Source organism: Miscanthus floridulus, chromosome 3 (assembly GCF_019320115.1).
Source record: "Miscanthus floridulus cultivar M001 chromosome 3, ASM1932011v1, whole genome shotgun sequence".
Lineage (NCBI taxonomy): Eukaryota > Viridiplantae > Streptophyta > Magnoliopsida > Poales > Poaceae > Miscanthus > Miscanthus floridulus.
In genome coordinates, this window is record NC_089582.1 from 142931047 (window position 1) to 142942430 (window position 11384).

The 11384-nt window shown below is 46.8% G+C and overlaps 1 protein-coding gene across 1 annotated transcript; it reads right to left on the reverse strand.

Moving 5' to 3' along the window:
* Positions 1 to 2595: 2595 nt before the first annotated feature.
* LOC136544598 (peroxidase 2-like) lies at positions 2596 to 11084 on the reverse strand. The gene is made up of 3 exons (XM_066536701.1): positions 10951 to 11084; positions 3481 to 3598; positions 2596 to 3342 (listed from the first exon to the last, which is right to left on the reverse strand). Exons 1-3 carry the CDS (start codon positions 11082 to 11084, stop codon positions 2596 to 2598), a joined length of 999 nt encoding a protein of 332 aa, XP_066392798.1.
* Positions 11085 to 11384: the final 300 nt, after the last annotated feature.

The following is an 11384-nucleotide window of genomic DNA, read 5'->3' on the forward strand; positions in this document are numbered from 1 at the left end:
GGTTTTCAGGTCGAAGGGGCTGTCATGAGACCATGGTAGCACAGTGTCTAGTCGGCTGTTCTTGTTTGTAAACATTTTTTCTTGTTCTATTGTCTAATAAAAATAAAACAAAGCTCTTGCCGCACTTCTAAACAAAATTATCGGCAGGCAAAGCATACAATAAGTTACAAATAACCTGCAATCTGAAACACATTAAGATGGAATTAATTTGCTTGAGTTGCATATGCAACTTGCAAGCATATATTTGCGCTACTACTATATAACAAACCGTACCGATAATGCAGCATACACATAACAAATTAATTAATTAATTAATTAATTAATAAGGATGCAACCGGGAGAGAGAATTTATTTAGCTGGCAGATCAGTGTGGATGATGATTGAACTACCGGTCGGTACATTTAATTACGAGATGGCATTTTCCACCGTTCTGGGTATTCAGGGCACTCCTAAATGCATAAACCATTGTAGTTTTTACGGACATTAATTATACTATCATCTAAGCATTTTGCTGACGTGGCAAGATAGTTATTGAAAAGAGAGAGAAAAAATCATATCTACACTAGAACCAAAATATAAAGGGATATAATTGATAGAGAATGGAGAGAGAATGCATGTGATTAAATGAAAAACATTGTTTCGTAGAAACTATCCATCGGAATCATGGTTTTTATATATAGTGTCTATAAAAATTAATAAGTATAAAAGCGTAATTTCTAGTACTGGGACTGCACTTGTATCAAGCTCCGCGTGATACGCTGCCATGTGAATCGACTTTCCAAGAGGCTCCAACGGTCCAACATGTGTGTGTATGCGATCAAGTTTGTTTATCATGAAATGATGACCCAACCTGTCGCGGTGCTGAGCAAATTACTACGGCAAGCGATTTGATTAAGGGTAAACCTAAGTCCCCTCTACTAGGCCAAAACAAGATTTTTTTTTATTTTTAATCCTTTTTATTTAATATTTTAATAATAATCGCTCCTTTTTTTTCGGATCTAAACCTTTTGGTGGCGCTGGCGTGACCCAATAACGTTGTCACGCCACATGCAATGGCGCGGCAACATTCGCCACGATAGACGACATTTCCGACATGGAAAACGCTGTCACACCACTCTCACTGGCGTGACAGTACTGTTCTGTCGCGCCACTAGAAGTGGTGTGACGCGACAAAACCTTTAAAAGATTATAACTCTTTGACACGACGTCGGATGAAGATGAAATTTATATGAAAATTGTAGCTCTCAATGAGATCTACAACTTTGTAGTTTTGAGTTTTTTCATTTGAGGACGTTAAGATGCTCAAATAAATAATATAACTTTTTAGGAGCATAATAACCGCGTACTAGTACTTGTCGTATTAGAAAAATAATATATTTTTTATATGTTGTCAAATGAAGATACTTTTTACATAAAAGTTGTAGCTCTCAATGAGATCTACAACTTTGTAGTTTTGAGTTTTAACATTTGGAGTCGTTAATATGCTCAAAAAGATAATATAAAATTTTAAGAGTATAATAACTGTGTACTAGCGCTTGTCGTATTAGAAAAATAATATATTTTTTGTATATTGTCAAATAAAGATACTTTTTACATAAAAGTTATAGCTCTCAATGATATCTAAAACTTTATAGTTTTGAGTTTTAACATTTGAAGTCGTTAAGATGTTAAAAAAATAATATAAAATTTCAGTAGCATAATAATTACGTACTAGCGCTTGTCGCATTAGAAAAATAATATCGTTTTTGTATCGTGTCAAATGAAGGTACTTTTTATATCAAAATTAGTGCTCTCAATGAGATCTCTCGCGCGCGGTGGATTTCCCGTCGTAACCCACCCCTCCCGCTGGGTTTGAATATCCCCATCCCTAACCCTTCTTATTTCCCATACCTATAATCCAAACATGGGTTAGCATATTTTCATCCCTTCATTTCCCACTATCCAAACGCCACCTCAAGGTTTGATGAGCGCCGCATCGTGTTATACTAAAAGCTCCGCCTCCAGACGATATCATATTAGAATGGTCTCTCTAGTTCCTCCCTACCTCGACAATGCCCAGCATCAGTGGAGGGCTAGCGAGAATAGCTCTTTGGAGCTTGCATTGGTAGTTCATGTGTAATTTTTTATGCGTAAGAAGATTAACCGATTAGTCTTTATTTTTGTTAATTTTTACAGGTTGTTTTGTGTTAAGTTATTCATCTCTATTATTTTGAGTGTCTTTATTAGAAAAGATTTTCTTTGGCTTCAATAATCAATACCATGCCCAACCAAAGAGGTTCAGGGCTGAAACCAAACAAGCACACTTCCGCCTTTGTCATGCTTGGTTCCGCCATGAAAGATTCCCATAAAAAAAGAAAATACAAAATTTGAAGTTTAATAAGAGATATAGAGTAAATTCCATTATATATAATTTACATATTTACTGCAAGAATGAACATATACAGTTCAAGTTCTAATAAAAAAAATTGTATACGCCATGATACTGAATCATATATGCATGCAAGCAACATGATTTAACGTGGCATGCATGCATGGACAACTCATGCTATTGAGTTTGACCATGACTTAACGATCAGCAGCCATCTGAGTAGATAGTTAGTTGACCATCCAGCACTTCTTTCTGATCTCGCCGTCGGTGTTGCTCTTGATTCCGACGCGGCCCATCTTCACCATCGCCGCCTTGAACTTGGTCTCCCACAGCCCCGGCGTGAACGCATTCGCGGACACCATGTCCGCCGTCTGGTTCGATGCCAGCAGCGCGGCGTCCGACGCGAAGAGCACCTCGTGGTTGAGCACGTTCCTGTAGTACTGGCTGTCCAGGCCGTCGGGGGTCACCGAGTCCTGCGCCACCGTGGTGTCGCCGCCGTTGCACTGCGAGGCCAGCGTGCCGGAGAGCATGGCGTTCATGTCCGAGGCGTGGGGCGGGAGGCGGTCGGAGAAGGACGAGCAGCGGGAGCGGCCGACGGTGTGAGCGCCGGAGAGCGTCACCATGTCTTCGGTGTCGAGCCCCTTGGCGGCGAACATGTCCTTGAGAAGCTGGAGGCTGGCGAACGGCGGGGGCAGGTTGGCGAGGGCCTCGCTGTCGAGCGACACGCGCCCGTCGTAGCGGCCGGCCGGCATGTCGAAGTCGACTGCGTTGTTGCCGCTGAGGAAGAAGGTCGCGTCGCGGCCAGCGAAGGCAACGATGTCCGCGCACGAGACGACGCCGGGGCAGGCGGCCTCGAGCGCCGCCTTGGCCGCGTCGATCACCTCGAAGCCGCGCAGGCTCAGGTTAGGCGCGCTGGCCCTCTCCGTCGGCTCGCTAGAGCCGGTCGTGTTCAGGAGAACAGAAGCATCGCACCCCTGAATCACCATTCACCAGGGCGTAAGAAGTTAAGGACAGACATGTTCAGTACATGCTATTTATTCATATATCAGTTGGCAGCCGCGCCATTAACTGATAGTTTGCTCACTGAAGGAGATGGATCAGCGCCATGGTACCTGAACAAAGCAGTCATGGAAGAACAGACGAATGAGCCCCGCGCCGGTGCCACGATTACTGTCTATGGCACTCTTCACGGCCTCCCTCACAATAGTCTCCGCTTTGGGGCATCCACTACTGGAAACAGAGACTTTGCCGAGTGTAAAATTTTTTACCGAGTGTTAAAAATCGGACACTCGACAAAGACCTTCTTTGTCGAGTGCTGCACTCGGCAAAGACCTTCTTTGCCGAGTGCTGCACCCGGCAAACACGGGCACTCGGCAAAGGACTTCTTTGCCGAGTGCCAGACTCTCGGTAAAATCTCTACACTCGGCATAGGCTGCCCGTGAAAACGGCGTCCGGTCACGGCCTTCTTTGCCGAGCGCCTGCAGTTAGGCACTCGGCAAAGATTTGTTTTTTTTTTAATTTCTTTGCTGAGTGCCCCAGATCTGGCACTCGGCAAAGATTTAAATTTTTTTTAATTCTTTGCCGAGCGTCTCAGATCTGACGCTCGGCAAAGAATTTTTTTTTAAAAAAATACTTTGTCGAGTGCCCCCGGGACGGCACTCGGCAAAGATTTAATTTTTTTTATATCTTTGCCGAGTGCTCCTGTGGATGCACTCGGCAAAGAGGAAATTTAAAAAAAAATTAAAACACCCTTTGCCGAGTGCCTGATGGCTGGCACTCGGCAAAGACACCCTTTGCCGAGTGCCATGCCCCGGCACTCGGCAAAGTTTTTTTTGTTTTTTTGTTTTTGGCCTCCAATTTTTTTGTGCAGCCTTTTTAAAGCACCAGAAACTCCTAGTTACAATTTGGGGATTTTTTTGTGGCTTTTTGTTATATTTAGTTACTTTATTTCATTTACTTGAATTTTTTCGGAAATTAGAAATTTGAACTGCACGTGGTACGAATAATGGAGTTTAATAATTCGAAAATTGATAGTCATGTTAGTGAGTGTTGTGAGAGGCCGTATCCAGGAACGGACTCGAAATTTCGGACATCTTGTTCACGAAACATGTCCGCGAAATTGCGTGTGAAGTGTTTATAAATTCTATAAAAAGCAAACGAAGTCCGAAAATCATAAAACTTGTTGAGATGTCGTGATATCATATGTGGAGGCTATGATAAAAATTTCAGAAGATTTCGTGCACGTTGTCACGTACGATGCCCACGCGCCCGGCCGCCCGCGCGCCGTGCCCTCGGCTGGCCCTGCCCCCGGCCGCGCCGCCCGCTGCCTTCGCGCCCTGCCGCCGGCCGCACCGTGCCCTCGGCCGGCCCTTCCCCCAGCCGCGCCGCCCGCTGCCCGCGCGCCCGGCCGCGCCGTGCCCTCGGCTGGCCCTTCCCCCGGCCGCACCGCCCTGACCCCGGCCGGCCCTTTTTCCGGCCGCGCCCCGTGGACCGCCCGCCCTGACGCCGTCCGTGCCCGACCCCGTCCCCGACACCGCCCGCCCCTACCCCGTCGCCCATCAGGTATGCCTTCTCACTTATTATTGTCGAGGTAGTGGTAGTTGTAGTAGTATTAGTTGTACTAGTGGTAGTATTAGTACAACTAGTGGTAGTATTAGTAGTAGAATTAGTGGTAGTAGTAGTAGTAGTAGAAGTAGTGGTAGTAGTAGTAGTACAACTAATGGTAGTAGTTGTAGCAATAGTGGTAGTAGTAGAAGAACCAATGGTAGTAGTAGTAGCAATAGTGAAAGTAGTAGTACAAGTAGTGGTACTATTTGGATATATTCTTCTGCATTGATTGATATCCAAACTACATGGCTTCTGTTGAGCCATATGTGCTTGTCGGCCATCGTGCCGTTGTTTTTTGCAGGTTTTAGAAACCTCACCGTGCAGGGGAGGTTCTGCCAATTTTTTTTTGTAAATGACAGTATTTTGTTCCATTTTTGTAGAGAAGAGCCCGTCGGAGTTGTGTCGGAGTTCTCGCCACCATGTCAGTCTGCCTGCACCGCGTCGTCTCGCCACTGCACCGACCCGCCATGGCCCCGCTAGCCTGACTCCATCGCCACCCTAGGTATAACCCCTCTTTTCGTATCATTGTCGTAGATCGCGTAACCCAGTTAGGCGTCTCCCGTTCAAAAGAGATACGGTTGGAGGTATGCAGATCTTTGCATATCTATGATCGTATCTATTTCGGATTGTCCACGCTTTTTGGACAGCCTGCGGATACGTAGATGGGTTAGTTTCCATGTTCTGCTCTGGTCCGAGACAGAGTTTCGGCATCACCTCCCTGTTGTTCTCCGGATACACACTCTTCTTTGGCAGGACGTGTATCTGGAGAACAGCGAGAAGGTGCTGCCGAAATTCTATCTCGGATAGGAGTAGAGCATGGAAACTAACGTCATCTACGCATCTGCGGGTGAGATTAGGACCTATCCTCACCTATTAGACAGTAGGAACACCATGTAGATGCAATTGATGGTTACATTACTCGTCGATACATATGTTAGAGGATGGATGACCGTCAGTGGATGTACACGGGCTGGAGAAGTCAGAGTGATTACACCACGGAATGGATGAACAAGACCGATGCTTTCTTGAACAGTGCATTTGGCAATGCTGCTAAAGGACATTGCCTAGTTTTGTGTCCCTGCAGCAAATGTGGAAACAGGAGAAGGGTAAACAAGGTGGAAATGGGTAAACATCTTATGAAGAATGGATTTACGCCGGACTACACCCGGTGGGTCCACCATGGTGAAGCCCATCGTATGAGAGAGGAGGTGGTGAGACCACGGGTGGAGGCTTTTGATGCTGATGCCGGGGTAGCAGACATGTTAGATGACTTTCACCAAGGACAGTTCGATGAGGGACGTGAGAAGGAGGAGATGGAAGCAGCCGCACAGGCGTTCTACGATATGATGGACTCGGCACAGAAACCCCTTCACGATAGGTCAACGGCGTCTCAACTGGATGCCATTGGACGCTTAATGGGGTTGAAGTCCGAGTTAAACTTGAATCGACCTGGCTTCGATAAGATGTTGGCCGTGATTGGCACCCTGCTTCCAGAGGGCCACATTCTGCCAAAGAGCATGTACGAGTCACAGAAACTTCTTCGAGCACTTAAGATGCCGTATGAGCAGATACATGCTTGTCCAAAAGGGTGCATCCTATTTAGGAAAGAACACGAGCATGTAAAGTTCTGTCCAAAGTGTAAATCCTCCAGGTACCTGGAGGTAGACTCTGATGATGGCCAGAAGAGGCAACTTACAATCCCCATGAAAATCCTATGGTACCTTTCGTTCCTACCGAGGATCCAATGGCTATACATGACCGAGGAATCCGCAAAACAGATGACATGGCACAAAAATGACAAATGGTACAATCCTGACAAGATGGTACATCCATCCGATGGTGAAGCTTAGATCTGCTTTAATGACAAACATCGTGACAAAGCAGATGAGGCTCGTAATGTACGTGTCGCGTTGGCAACAGATGGGTTCAATCCTTATGGAATGATGGCTGCCCCATACACATGTTGGCCCGTCTTTGTTATCCCCCTTAATCTCCCCCCCGGTGTCTCCTTTCAACGACATAACGTATTCTTGTCGTTGATAATTCCTGGACACCCAGGGAGTAATATGGGTGTGTTCATGGAGCCCGTGTTTGATGAATTGGTCCGTGCTTGGGACGAAGGGGTATGGACATACGATCGAGCTACAAAGACAACCTTCAAAATGCACGTTTGGTACCACTACTCCCTGCATGACTTCCTGGCGTATGGGATATTCTACGCCTGGTGTGTTCACGAGAAGTTCCCATGTCCAATATGCAAGGAAGGTGTGAGGTTTATTTGGTTGCAGAAGGGTGGCAAGTATTCGTCGTTTGATAGACATCGTCAATTCCTACCTCTTGACCATCCATTCAGACAAGACATTAAGAACTTTACGAAAGGCGTCAAAGTGACAAACCCTGCACCGCGGATGATGAATGGTGCCGAGGTTCATGCATAGATAGGTGCTCTCGTGCCCAATGAAGAAGGTGGTTTTGTGGGATATGGTGAGTAGCATATGTGGACTCATATCTAGGGCATGATGAGGCTCCCCTATTTCGATGACCTTCTTCTACCACATAACATTGATGTAATGCACACTAAAAAGAATGTCGCTGAGGCACTTTGGGCAACACTCATGGATACTGAAAAGTCTAAGGACAACTCAAAGGCTAGAGTAGACCTGGCAACGTTGTGCGATAGACCAAATCAAGAGATGCAACCTCCTAGTCGTGGCAAGACCTGGAGAAGGCCTAAGGCCGATTTCATCTTGAAAAGGGACCAAAGGAGGGAAGTACTTGAATGGATCAAGAAGCTAATGTTCCCTGATGGGTATGCAACGAATCTAAAGAGGGGAGTTAACTTAGGCACTCTGCGAGTCAACGGGATGAAGAGTCATGACTACCACATATAGATTGAGCGGCTTCTTCTGGCGATGGTTCGAGGCTATGTCCCGGAGCATGTCTGGCAAGTGCTGGCAGAGTTGAGCTACTTATTCCGCCAGCTTTGTGCCAAGGAGCTCTCTCGGACCGTCATTGATGACTTGGAAAAAGCGGCACCCGTGTTGCTCTGTAAGTTGGAGAAGATCTTTCCACCCGCCTACTTCTTGTCGATGCAGCATTTGATTGTGCACCTCCCGTATGAGGCACGGATGGGGGCCCGTGCAGAACCGTTGGTGCTATCCAATCGAGAGATGTCTGAAGACTCTTCGCAAAAAATGTAGAAATAAAGCCAGAATTGAGGCTTCCATTGCAGAGGCATACATTCTAGAGGAGGTGTCGAACTTCACAGAGAAATACTACACTGAGAAACTTCCTAACGTTCATAATCCACCCCCTCGTTACAATGCTGGTGAAAATGAATCGAACCTCAGCCTTTTCCAAGGGCAACTTGGAAGCGCAAGTGCATCGACCACTAAGCAATTGAAAAATGAAGAGTGGTGCAGTATCATGCTATATATGTTGACCAACCTTGTTGAGGTGCAACCGTTCATTCGGTAAGTTCTAAATGAACTTGTTTCATTTCGCCGTATGTCCTTGTTTCGTCGTCCAACCCCCTTGTTTCTCATTGGTACAGGGAATTTCTTCGTCAATCCTAGCATGGATCAAGGCAACCTACCCCGCAAGAAAATGATACCCTTCTTTCATGGGGTGCGGGACCAGGGAGCCTCGATTTCATTTGTTGGTTCAAACAGAAAGCCCAAACTGATGCGCCTATAAGTGATGAGTTAAGACAGGTTGCAAACGGCTGTGCCGTTAGGGTCAAGTCATTTACCGGTTATGACGTGAACGGATATCGTTTTCACACAGCAAGCTACGAGCAGAGTCGGCCCAATCGACAAACCACAAACAGCGGAGTTGTTACGCCCAGCACTGATGGACTCGACTATTATGGAAAAATTGAAGAAATCTACGAACTATCATTTTATGGTTCTAAACCTCTTACTCCTGTCATATTCAAATGCCACTGGTTTCATCCTGGTGTAACGAGACGGACCCCAAAGCTTGGGCTAGTCAAGATTCGACAGGATTCCGTCTATCCAGGAAAAGATGTCTACATTGTGGCTCAACAGGCCGTCCAGGTTTATTATACGTCATACGTGTGCAAAGACGCCGAGCATCTTAAGGGTTGGTCTATTGTGCGCAAGGTATCGCCACACGGTAAACTACCTGTCCCAAACGATGAAGATTACAACTTCAACCCAAACACATATGATGGAGAGTTCTATCAAGAAGAGGGGCTACAAGGGAGGTTTGACATAGACTTAACCGAAGAGATAGGAATGGAAGTAGATAATGAAAGGGATGATGACGAGGATGCTGGAGACGAGGTGCGAAATCTAAAGGACATACAAATGCTTGAGCGATTATATTTCAGCAATGACAATGAAGACAACATTCCTCCTTCGGATAGTGTTGATGAGTTGGACAATGTTGATAGTGATGACGAGACCTATGATCCAGCTAATTTCAATCATGAAGATTATTTCTAATACATGTAATATTATGTTTTTTTGTAATTATGTTTTGTTCATTTTTGCATATATTTCTAATACATGTAATACTATGTTTTTTGTAATTATGTTTTGTTTATTTTTGCACCTATTTCTAATTACGTCTTGTTTTTCTTTTTTATTGTAGGTGATTGAACAAAGATGGCGGACGACCGTCATAGGTCTGTGAACTCGATTTACCAAAGACCACGCCGGTCGCAAGAGGGGGCGGCAGAGGGATCGAACAGGAGGAGGAGGACCGCTAGCCGCAGGAGGGGGCCATCTCCTCCCACGCCACGTGAGGAGGACCGCTAGCCGCAGGAGGAGGTGGCGCCCGTGGACGAGTCAGACGAGAAGTTGGTTCGGCAGACGGAGGAGGAGGAGGGGGGGGGGAGGCGGCAGGCATGGGTTCCGCTTCCTCCAACTCCTCTTCGAGTGTCTACTTGTGAGGTCCCGCGAGCCTCCCACAGGTTCCGCTTCCTCACCAACGCCCAGTGATTCGCCCTGAAGGACAAAAGTAAGTAACTGTATATGTTATCACCACTACTTCATATGATATGATGAAAAAACTAATAATTTTTCTTAATCACTTGTGCAGGAACTGGGTGGTTGTGTCAGGTGGTAGCGCACGGCTAGTCAACGGCGTCCTGGGTCTTCTGTGCAGGTAGCACTTCCCTGGCATTGTCACGTACGCATCGAAGACGGAGCCGGCCTACTCGTTTGACCACTACGTCGTCGCCTCCGATGCGGAGTACCCCAACAAGGCGGCGCGGGTGAAGGCAGAGTTTTGGGTAAGTCTCCCTTGCACAACATTGCTCAATACATCGCATTCATTGGACTTTTCTTGAAATAATGAATGGATACATCGCTTTTGTATGCAGACTTATTACAGATGCGAGGAGGGATTTGAGGCCAGGGCGGAGCAGGTGACTACCAAAGCCTGTAAAAAACTCGTCACCGACATGCATCACGAGGCGCGTATCTAGGCCATCGTAACCTACTACGGGTCGAAGCTTGGAGAGAGGAAAACCAAGAAAGACGCAAGAGAGATACAGCTGACTCGGGAGCAGTACCTTGAGGTAAATGAAGAACATCAATATTGATTTGTTTTGAGATTAAGTTGGTTTAATTTGATCTTCTTATATGTCCAATACTTGATGACGTGTAGGTGATTCCCTGGTGGTGCCAAACGTATCCCGAGTGCTGGGCGATGATGGTGGACAGGTGGTTCATGGAGGAGTACCTCAAGATGCACAGGGATGTTCGGGACCGTTGTTTACTGATGCAAGGTCCAGCACACCATCAAGGCAGCCGCAACCTCGCCGGATACAAACAAGCATGGGTACGCGAATTGATTTATCTATTGTCACGCTCAGTTCTGTCTGATTTCTAATCATCGTGCTGTCTTTCTCGCAGTCGGCGTCACATAATGGCCAGGCTTGCTTAGACTTCCAGGAATGGTGTATGGCCCACAAGGGCAAGGCGACGTCCGACGTCTCCTTCAACCTGGACGACCCGCCCGAGGCATACACGAACCCGAGCGTCCACTCCCGCATCAGTGAGTACACTAAGGTGGCGAGGTCGCTCCATGGGGCAGACCATGATCCGAGCATCCAGGACTTCGTTGGAGAGGCCGTCATGAGGGCGGGGCAAGGCAAGAAGCATGGGCGGTTCTGGCTTGGCGATGGCGTCATCGACACGGCCTCTACTCCCTCTCTCTCCCAGATCCGAGCACGGAGCACGAGCGAGAGCCCGGCCATTCGCACACGGCCGATCGCTGCACAGCACCGGGTCAACGCACTCGAGGTTATTCCTGTTTTACTCGTCATACATTGATCTTTACACACCTTAATTAGCTTTGCATTACTGAAACATTGGAGTGAAATATTGCAGGCCTGGCTGGAACAAGAAATGAAGGAACGTCAGGAGCTGGGGGCCTA